General features: G+C 39.2%; 1 protein-coding gene across 1 annotated transcript in view; it reads right to left on the bottom strand.

The window, feature by feature from the left end:
- LOC118743880 overlaps positions 1 to 6,728 on the bottom strand; it is a 45,598-nt gene extending 38,870 nt beyond the window's left edge. Inside the window, exon 1 of the mRNA XM_036476642.1 lies at positions 6,257 to 6,728. Coding sequence (XP_036332535.1) covers positions 6,257 to 6,728 — 472 coding nt within the window. The remainder of the gene's footprint in view (positions 1 to 6,256) is intronic.
- Between the last annotated feature and the right edge of the window lie 4,913 nt (positions 6,729 to 11,641).

The raw sequence follows: 11,641 nt of genomic DNA, 5'->3' as shown, positions 1-11,641 counted from the left end.
TTTTTTTGCAACAACTTCAAACGCTTTTAATTGTACATTTCTACACCCGAGAAATCGATTAACATATCATCATACTTTAGTAATTACACAAATAAAGATTTTAATTTATGCAAAACTCAATCACAAACACACTATTTAACAAAATAATAAGAAGAGATTATTTACGCACATGTGTGTATTACTTTTTAATTGTTTGAAAGCCAGTATGAAATTAAGCTGAAGCTAATCATATGTGAATGCACTGAGAGAAATTTTTTTACTGCAACACTTAACAAACTCGCATAAACAATTTGAAATTTATTATTCTTTGTTTATAGTATTTGTTGTTTGTTGGTTTTATTATTATATTACATTGCTGTTGTTTGGCTCGTGCCTTTTGGTTTTTCTTTTTCTCATTTAACTGTAATGTAAATTATTTATGCGCGTTTTATGCACTAATTAATCGTCTTGATTACTTGTTGTTTGCTATGCTGCTTGCTGTTTTTGTTGTACATATACTGTTGCTTTCTTATTACACTTATTTATGTACATACTTACATACATATGTATTTACATATGTATGCACATTACGCCGTTGGTTTGTTGTTATTACACATGCTACTCGTAGTATGCTGTTACTCGTTGGCTATGACTTCGCTTGAGCTTTGCGAAATGGCATCGCCTAAGTTTCCTTTGTGGCTTTTCTTTTAGTCTTTCTTTTTTAAGTTTTAGTTGGCTTGTTTTCTGTATCTTTTTTTCTATCCTCCTTTCACATTTAAATAAGTATGCTTGGAGTTATTTCATTGCATGTGATTATTCTGAGGCAAGTGTGGAGTAAGCATACATACATACAAATTACAGTCAGCGTCAGAAATATCCATACCCTGACGTTTGACTATTTCAGTTATTTATATTTTCCAAACCACAATTTTCGTATTTTTTTAGAAAATTATAGTTAAATCAACAGCCAAAACCACAAATCGACATCTGAGTGGACAAACGACCTATCTCGGCAGCCAATTTGAAAACGCCCTATCGCAGAAAGCTCCAAATTCAAGCCAAATTCTGATGTAGGGCGTTCTTGGAAAGTTTTCTGAGATAGGGCATTTTCGGACTGGCTGCCGAAAAAGGTTGATCTTTCAATCAGCCCTCTTTATGTAGATTTGTCGGATCACAAACTTTAAACAACGTGCCACAGACCCTCAGCAAACCGGGCTATGGAAGTGGCGGTAAACGTTGACGTAGAAAAGATCAACTAAGAAATATACGCGTCCAGTCTGGAACCGACTTAGCTTAAGGGTTATTTCTCTACAACTAAAGTCAATTCTAAAATACCTTCCGATCATAGTAAAGAGAACTCGCAGTTTAAACTCAATGGGGTCGAGCGGGTGAAGAAAGCTTCAGTTTTAGAGTTGGGCGGCTACTTAAAAGATATTAGTGTACTGCACATCGACCACAGACTTTCAACGATCAGTTTAACTGGTGCCTTGAGGGCAAGACCGACGAACAAGAACACATTTGATGGGCTACATTGAAGACAAAATTTAGCGTCTACATTGAAGGTAGCCTTAAAACTGATTGATAAAAGGGTCTATCAATAAACTTACTAAAGTCCACCATTGTTCTCTTCACTAAAAATCGGAAAATCAATTCGGCTTAAACCCCCCAATATTTTATTGCATATTTAACGACTGGCCTGGAGGCCAAAATTCAAGGCCCAATTAGCCTGTATAGCCATTAGCAGAATCAATGAGAGTCATCATAGGTATACCACCTCTAGCCAATGAGGCTTTCTGTAGCGGTTTGTGTGTCAGAAACTTGCACTTTATTGGACTAAGATTGTATGGGCTATAAAAAACTGCACCCAAAAATCTTCTGAAAATTCATATTAAAAACTTTGAAATTTTGAAGCGAATTTGTAAAATTTTCCTAAATTTAAAATAAACTTCGATTTAAGTACACATATGGCTTTGGTTAAGACTTGAACAAGTTTTTTACAGAAAAATACCAAACAAAATCCAACATGGAAAACATTGTGAAGTCACTGTAAATATTTATATACATACGTGAAAAAGCTAGTTTTTCTATAAATTTATAGCCGTCTTGTTTTGTTATGCCCTACTTTATTGTTAGTTATTTAAATCCCTGGTTTTTATACTTCACGCCTAGAGGCTAGTATCTACAAAAAGCCGTTCTATAAAGTTTATAACAACGTAGTAGTAAACTATAATAAATTTTAATTCTATCGACGAAGTTTTATCGACGGTACATATCGCTAGTTCTCTGCAATAACGACACAATTCGGAATTCAAAAAATAAAAACCCTTACTACTGTTAAGTGGCTCATATTTCTAACCCTTGTCTTAGGGCGACTAAAGTAAGTACTAGGTATTAGACATGAATTAGACAAGGTTTGGAGACATGAGCAACAGTAGTAGTGTTTTTTTTTTTAATTTTGAATTTTGATTATTGAATTACATAAATACATATGTATTAATGCAGAGGACCATCGATATCTACATATACTTTCACCAAAATTCAAAAAAAAAACAAAAATAAGGAAGACTTTAACAGCTTCATGAATCAAAAGTTTTTACGAAAATGCCACTTTATAAAGCTTTTTGAATCTATTTCATATTTTATGAAGAAGTCTATTTTTTATCAATGGTGGCCGTATTCTTCAAAGTAGTACAAAGACATTTTTCGAAATAATTTGGCGATAACGTTTCAAGAGTACCTTTTCAAGCCAATTCGTCAGCCACACAGTTCCCTGCACCTCCAACGCACTTACGACTCTGGCAGCTACATGGCTATCAGAATAAATGCTCAACTCCTTGAGAGTAGCCACTTTCGCCCGAAATACACTGCAGCAGTCCGCAAGCCTGAACTTAGTACAGTTTCGATCCTGGGAGCCATTTCGATAGTGAAGTAATCCATGCGATGGGGGTTTAAATCGAAACCCCTAGAACTGCAGAGTGTCCAGTCCTTTAGACGGTTAACCAATCGGTTCCCCTGAGTCGAATAGCTGTTCGCGCCGCGGCAATTTTGCCTGCAACGTCGACAGGCAAAACGTTCAGCATTACATTAAGTCCCAATGGGAGAGTGATCCGTAGTGGCTTACTAATACCAATTACGACCGCCCGTTGTACGCGCTGCAGTTGCTTAGCTGGTGTAGGCTTTTCAAGTGAGTTCCACCAGACTAGGGCGCCATAAAATATAACAGGCTTGACTACGGTCTCGTAGAGCCAATAGGCAACTTGGGCGAAATACCATATCTCTTTCCACTAGCTCCCCTACAGCAGTATAAGGCCACTGATGCCTTTCTTGACTTTTTCTCAATGTTGGATAGATGTCAGATAGCTGTAAGCGCTGACCTCCAAGTGAGGGCCTCCGGCAGGACATTATTAATAGCCCACCTTAATGATATCGAGGAAGGCACCTACCGCAAAATTTGTGAATGAAAACCGTTTGCCACACAGCGCATGAATCATTGGTTCTATCGCGATCATCCGCGGTCTTATTGAAACAGCCTATACCATTTCATATGACACTCCCATTTGCCTGGGTTATAATGCGCGGAGCGGTAAATAACAAATCGTAAGGATTTGTTGATTTTTAGTTCTTTCATTCCTTACGCACCGTCCCGTATATTTTAATTATTCGCCTTCATTTCACATACAATAGATAGTTAAGTGACAGTTCACACCATCCCGTTACTTCCGTTATAATCGAGGCAATTGAACCGATAGCAATTGAAATCGAGGCAAACGAATAACAGAGAGACTATGTTTTTAAAATTGTTTCCTTAAATGCTAAACCATCAAAAAAATAAGACATTTATTACTTATCTGCATACATATGTATGTATATATACATAGCATGTACAGCTGTCACCATCATAATTTGTTGAACGTAATAAAATACTTGAAGAAAAATCTTGTCAGCTAATTTACATTTAATTACAGTGACGATTCAAAACAAAAATATTCAGCGAAAAAACGCAGCCAAAAATATACCTTGACTAATTTAATTTTGCATTTTCGAACAACACTTTCAAAAATTTCCACCAAAACTACAAGGTGATGATGATACAAAAAAAAAAAATTAAGTGGCGTGTGTGATTTTAATTTTGGAAATAATTTCGAACAACAACGAGTTCTAAATTAATCTTGTTGCGTCTTTCAACCGTAACGATTACCTACATATGTACATAGATATTTTTGTATGTACATATATACATATATATATATACTCAAAGTGGTTATTATATTTTAACGTTTTTAGTTTGTGTATAGTACACATTTATTAGAAAAAAAACTGCATAGCTAGCTGCCACTGTACTATTTTCAGCACCAAAAATTAATCAGTGCTTTACAGTTATCTATCTGTGACTTGAACTAGTTTTTTTTATGCAATGTTCTTTATTATGAATAATTAAAAACGAAACAAATTTCAATATCTCCACACTTTTTTTTTTGCACTTGAGTATCACGCGCACGCGCAACCGCAGCAGCACAGTGCTAGGCGCCACGTTCACTCACTCCCTTCTCAACGCAGCTTGCAATTTAAATTCACCTTAATTCAATTAACGATCACTGCACATTCTATTTACACATTTATCTGTATGCAAATATGTAGATATGTATTGCGATGCACAACATTATCTAGTTTACAACTCGATCAGCATTCAGCGCGCGCGTTGAGTGCTTTTCCGCGTGTGCTATATGCCACTTCGGTGGCTTGTTGGCGAATGAATGAAAAGCGCGAAATCACAGCTGGAAAATTGTAAAATACCACAGCGCAACGAAGCGACCCACAGCGCTGAGCACCGCGCAGCAGCGCAAAGCAGCAGTGACAGCGCGCCAACGGCGGCAGCAGCTTTAGCACACGACCATTGCACACGTTCGCTGAGCGCTTTGCGCGATTTATTCTACATATGAATGTGCGCGCGTAGCACTCCTCACCATTAACCAGCCATGGTGGGCACCAATAGGCCAGCCATCCATTCGTTGGCGCAGCGATCAGTCAGCAGTCAGCAAGCAGCACACGAGCAGCGCTCGAATGTGGTGAGGGAGTGCAAATGCAGCAAAATAGTTTACCCTCGGGCAATGATCGCCAGCTTGTCTGACGAATTCGCCATTTGTCGGCGAAGCGGTTACTTCCCTCAACCTTTGTGAAGACACTTGCGCATAGTAGTTGCATGAACGAGGCGTGAGGAGGCAAGTAATGCAAAAACAAAAAATCACGCTTTAGAAATAAATATCTTAACATACGTACATGTTATGAGGGTTTAGTTTATTTGTATGTGTGATCGAATATAAAATCCACGAGGTTCGGAGACTTGAGGAGTAATCAATTGCTGACAAAGAAACTACCTATGATGAATCTTTGGATGACCCTATGTTTTATTGGGTTGGAGTCTAGTTGCAACTTAAATACAACGTACATAAGCCTTCAATTATTCAAATCCCTAGAGAACATAACGGAACTTAGGTGAAAACGTGTTGTTTTTTCATAGCGCCAGTGAGGGTTAGGAAGGCGCGTAGGAATGACTCGGAGTCAGATTTGCCTATTGTGAAAGTCCTCTTTGCTGCAGATTTGTTTAGTGACAATAGTTCCTACGACCCTCATTTAGCCTCGGCCCCAAGGATCTTTAGACCTCACAGCCATCCCGAGCGATCCAAAGGTAATTGGTTACGACTGTGGTGCATACGTCAAATCCCCTTAGCAGAAAGAAATCCGTGGCAGTATGGAGTTATTCGCTTCGCTAATTTGCATTTCTGAGCCGTGTCTCTCCATCTCATCACCCTTCTATATTACTATGTCCAGGAACCTAGCAGAGAGATCTTTTGATGTGACTCAGTGAAGTCAACGTTTCACGACATTTCCGAACTGCTTTCGACTTTACCACCTCGAAGCCTAATGTTTTCAATGCCTCCTGGCTGTCAACGAATACAGAGACGTTCCTTGACAGAGACTTGCTATTCCGTATGAGACAAGCCATCTTCTCTATGGCAAATATCTCCGCCTGAAAGACATCAGGCAGGCGTTATGGTTGTCTGGGAAGTACAAACCCGAGTCCACTCCTTTTTCAATCTTTGAGCCATCGGTGTAGATCAAAATACCATCATTTACTGACAGGAGGCCACCTTCCCAATCTTCCCAAACCGGTTAGTGTATGGCAATCTCAAAACTAAAATCCCAGGATGACATGGGGTAACAATTTTTAGCCGACTTAGATGGCCTTGATTCCATTACGCCGTGTACTATTAATTACCCTGAAGACCGCTGCGTACTCGACGTTGGTCTTCTTTCATAATTTTGATTCCCTCAGTCTCAAGGGCCTCTTTTGCGGCTGCACCTGTTACGAATATTTGTGGTGGCTTCAAGTAAAAGATCATGTTCAGCCCTTCTTGTGATGCGCTTCTCACAGCGCTTGATATCCTCGGCACGCTATCAATTATTCTCTCATTGCTACTTTTATTCAGTTCTTCCCCAGACCAGGGATCTATAGGTTCAAATCGGTCGAATGACTGTGGTATACATACCATGAATGATATGTGGTGCAAGCCAACAGTTTTTCCGGAAAGCACTTTTACAAGTATAGTACGTTGCTGGGATCTTTTTTCTATTAAAACATAGAGCGTGACTAGTCCCGTCCAGCTTTGCTTTCCATGTGAACAAGACAAGTTCGGTTTGGTATAACTTCCAGTAAATCTACAGGAAAATCGCATGGCTTGGATCTCCATTTTGTTTCAGCCAAGATTCGCATGCACCTCTGTGCAATGAAGAACGTGAGGCTTTAGACAAGGCGATTCACTCTCGAGCCTTTTTTTCAATCTGATGCCGGAAACCGTCATAAGAGCTGCTAATCTGAATCGCAGCGGCACCATATATAGCATAAGAACTCTGCTTCTGGCGTATGCGGATGATATTGACATCGTTGGTCTGACACCCAGGGATGTCAGCGCGGCATTTTGCAGCTTAGAAAAAGAAGCTAAAGAGGTTGGTCTACCCGTGAACGAGGACAAGGCAAAGTTCCTCCTGGCACGTTATCTATAACTTTGAAGCAGTGAAAGACTTGGTCTACCTATGATCCAGCATAAACACCACCAATAATGTCAGTTTGGAACTTACATATGTCACAGTACCGTGAAAGTTATATCGAAACTCCGCCAGCGATGAGCGAAGAAATCATCGAATGGCCAGCCAATATTTGCTGGAACGAATGACAAAGCTTGCTGAGACTATCCAAATGTTACATAAACCTTCTGTCGGGAATACGAACAGAATATTGCCCTGTTGCCCAATCGACCGCAAGGTTCGGGCCCCCATATAACTATTTCTATACAAGCTGTGAATACAAAGAAAATTAGTTAACATTTAGCACAGCAAATGCTCCGCACTACGGAGAATACCATTCAGATTTCCGGGAAATCATTTCTTCTAGGGCATGACCAGCTTAGAGCTACTGTTTCTTTGGGGAGACTATCTGAATTTGCAAAACTATCGGAAGGATCTAGGGAAATGTAGAGATAGATTTGTAGATAGTATACCTCCGTGACCACCGATCTAACCTAACCGAACCTATTATAACTTAACAAAATTAATGGCTTTGGCGATCTTAAACCAATGCGGAGTGGGAAGCGTTTTCGTACCAATATGCCTGCTAAACTCAAGAGAAGCTCGCTAAAATTGTGTGACTAACTCAACAGGACATTGCAGTTCCCTCAGTTTAGTATTTTCCTTTCTGAACAATTTCTCTCCCTTGTAAGAACCTATCGCAAGGAGGGCTGCGGTTCAATCGGAGTCATGAGGTAAGCACCTCAATGCACCAACTTCAACGGCCAAACTGAATATTCATGGCAATGAGCTTTTGCTTGGACATCTACTGCAAGTATGGTCAAAGCATATGCCGCGGAGAAGCTTTATAAAGCTTTCTTAAGTTTTTATGTGGACGCGTAGAGACTAAAATCTCTCTCAGTGGGATCAGCTCGTGGTGAACTACTATAAGTTACTGCAGCCTAACGAAGCTACCACTTGGGAACATTGCCAACAGCAATTGCTGTGTTTTAGCCGTTAATTGCAGCTCAAATTAAATCGTTAAAAAAATTACCAACCCCACCCACCATTTTCACTGGACATTTCCATATCCGACTGCCATTTTTAGCCGATCTGTAACTGACGACTAATCCGAAGTTCCATTTCTACGAGGGCGTCACAAACCGAACACTCCCCATCCAAAAATAAAAATAGTTGTTTTTATAAGTCGTTGACTTTCGTTTATTTTTCTTAATCACACTGCGTACTCCTATTAGTGCCAAGTTCAAATGAGCAACTAAGTGCCGATTGATCACTAAAAAATATTCATTTTCTGATCAAATATTTAAACTGTATTTTAATGCGCAATATCGACTATATTAGTAAATATAGAAAAGGCATGAATAAAAATGCATAATTCATTTAAATGCCATTTAGTTTTTGATCGGAAATTGGCTCTTAGGAATTTAAATGCACTGGTAATCTAAATGGTAAATTTTCATTAGGACGTTTTTATTGATAGTCATTTAATTTTGCACATAACTACATACATATCCATACAAATGCCAATACTTTTTTATTAGCTTAAGTTCAAATACTAATGGGTACTTTCATTTCAAGAAGATTAAAAACGTTCACTTATCGCAGACGGACAAGTTCATGGTTCAGTTTTGCCACCCACCACCACTTACCATTTTGCTCGATTGTTAAAAGAGCAAAGTTAAGTACTGATTACAACAATGTTTACAAAAGATATAAAAATATAAACATTAAATGGGCACAAACACACAACATCAATTAGCTCGCGCTGACTTATGTACATACATATCTATGATGTTGCAGTGTATCAGAACTTGGGGATCTTACCGACCGAGCTGCCGCAGAGGAGGTGGTAATTGGCAATTGCAATGAAAGCGACACCAATAACCATAAAGAATCAATTTCTTAAGTGAAGCAGATGCAACCGATCATCATTCACAATCAACGTAAATTAAGCAAATGAGAAAGTGCAAGGGGGTAAAAAGAAAATTACTTAGTTGAAGGGAAATGCGTACATACGTACATATGTATGAATAATTAGGGTGGCCAAAAATGCTTAGGAAAATCAACTTTTGGGTTTTAGTTGCGGGGCTGTTGCGCTGCGTTGTCCCCTCGTCACTGAAAGGGCAAATTAGCTTGCATTTCGTAAACTGACAAGCAAAAGGTGCTCGGACATACAAAAAAGGAAAATAGGTAAGGACCTCTGGCCCGACCTTCCACTAGGCCACGAAGGGAGAATGGGGCTCCCAAATACAGTGGTCGAAAAAATTACAGCCGCACCAGTTATTGACAAGTTTCAACATACATATTTTTTTTTGTTCTTGAATTTTGTTTATTTTTGTTTATAAACCATTCTTTAACAACAATTAACGTGTAAATCCAAAATGCAAACTTTGTGCAATATTAAAATAAAAATCGAAATTGTTTCGTAAAAATTTAAAACTTTTTAATTAAACTACTTAGAAAGATTTTCAGTACGCAGTTTTGTAGCCCATTGAATTCTATTAGAATAAAGTACCCGTTTCAAACGACTAAAAATCACCGCTGATTTTTTAGATTTTTTTTTTTTTTGTCGAAGATGTTACGGTCTTCTTTCATATAAAAATAAAAGCAAATAGGACGAAAAAATTCTGACGCAAAATGCGCTATTTGCAACGTACAAGTTACTATTAAGCACCGCCACCAACAAACTCGCCTACGAAAAAAGACTTAACTTTACTTATTTAATAATTAAAAAAAGGTAAATTACAAGAATTGTAGAAAACGACACCAATGCCCCCTTATTGTATGTTTTTTTTTTAACCGTTGCATGTACTGTATTCATCAATCAATATTCAATATTTATAAAATGACTTTCATAATTTTGCACTTTCATAACATATGTATGTACATATGTATGTGTGTAAGTATATGCAAGAACAGGCCCACGTGTTTTATTATTATAATAGAGCTAATCAAAACTGTACTGTTACAATTGCTTGGCAAATTAAATACAAGTGATTCTCAACGAAAATACACACATATTTACTTACAAGCATATATGTATATGTGCATATGTTTTGTTATCAGATTCATAAATATTTTTCAAACATATCAGAGATGTGCATAAGTCAATGAGATATCAAAAAGTGGATGAAAAGTCTCGATTAATTATTATTAATAAAAAAAATTGGATGAAGGAACTGCTATGGTTTGATTTCAAATTTCAAAAACCTTAGACTGGACCCAAATGTGAGCAGCCCATTTAAAAGAGCGTCTCGCCGCAATCCGCAATAAACCGAAATTCTCTCTCATTTACGCTCCCGCTTCGACGGAAAATAAGGATGGCCAAGCCAAAGATCATTTCGAGAAAGCTCGGAAAAATTAGGCGACCCATCTTCGGTTTTGAAACCGGTGCGAATTGATGTACATAGAACGAGAACGGCGAACTGTTGACCGATGTCCTGTAGCCCTGGGCGAAAGTAGTGTACAAGGCCTTTCAATCCATATATCTCCCTTTCCACTATCAGTTTCATTGATATGTCTCGAAACTGACATGGTATTCGAGTCATTTTGTTGAGATTGATATAAATAATCGTCATTTGTGAAATCATCTGTGTCAACGAATAAATGGATTCCGTAAAATCGTTCGACAGTTGAAGTCACGCCACATCATCGAAATCATCCATTGCTTCTTGGAGATGCTGAAAACTGCGTTTGAAAATTATTTTCATATTAATTTTCAGGGTTGGTTCTATCATTGTATTTTTTACTTCGCAAATCAAGCAAGTTGCATATTGTTGGAAACTGGGACAGTTGCTCAGTAGCTTCTCAGATTTAATTAAATTTTTTTTTTTTAATAATATTTTCTCGACTTTTTGGAAAAACGTGTTTTTTCGGCGTAATTTTGCAGAACTTTTTTTCTTTTTCAGGAACTTATGAGGTGGGTTTTATCGAAGGCTGAGGTAACTCAGCCGCTCCAGGGTTGAGTGGAGGTCCCACTAACCCCCACTGAATAAAATAAACACAGTAGTTAAATATAGCGAACACAACCACACACACACGCGGCCGTTCGGCCAGGCTGCCGGTACCCTGACGTCCACGAAGAGAGGGGAGAGAGAGAGAGACTAACTGGTCGGCGGTCGGTGTCGTGGCTCAGAGAGCGGAGACTGTCTAGTGGCTAGTGACGGTGGCGGTGATGTTGCGAGCGGTGACGGTGAGAGCGGTGATGGTTCGGTGATTAATGACAGTGAGAGCGGTAGCGAGCGTGATGAGGGTAAACGCCCACAGCACGGGTATTGCAGCCAATGAGAGCGACGATGCTGATCGTGATGGCAGTAGCAGTCCCTTTAGTAGTGACGGCCCTGCGGTGATGTTGACGGTGGCCCAAATAGTGCTGAGGGCGGTAGCGACCTCCCGTAGTGAGAGCAGTATTGGCGGTCCTAGTTTTAACAACGGGCCTCTGATGAGTAACGGCGGTGACAGCGGCCCTGGATGGCGATGATGTCAGCGGTAGACAGTAAGCAGCGGTCCTCGGTAGCGGTTTGGCCTAGGGGGGGGCGGCAATGATATTGGCGGCCCAATGGTGAGTAAAGCGGCGGTC

Source organism: Rhagoletis pomonella, unplaced genomic scaffold (genome assembly GCF_013731165.1).
Source record: "Rhagoletis pomonella isolate Grant_MI unplaced genomic scaffold, Rhpom_1.0 Rhpom_scaffold_00007, whole genome shotgun sequence".
Taxonomy (NCBI): domain Eukaryota; kingdom Metazoa; phylum Arthropoda; class Insecta; order Diptera; family Tephritidae; genus Rhagoletis; species Rhagoletis pomonella.
The sequence above is the reverse complement of the archived record's forward strand: the minus strand, read 5'-3'. Positions and strand labels throughout refer to the sequence as shown.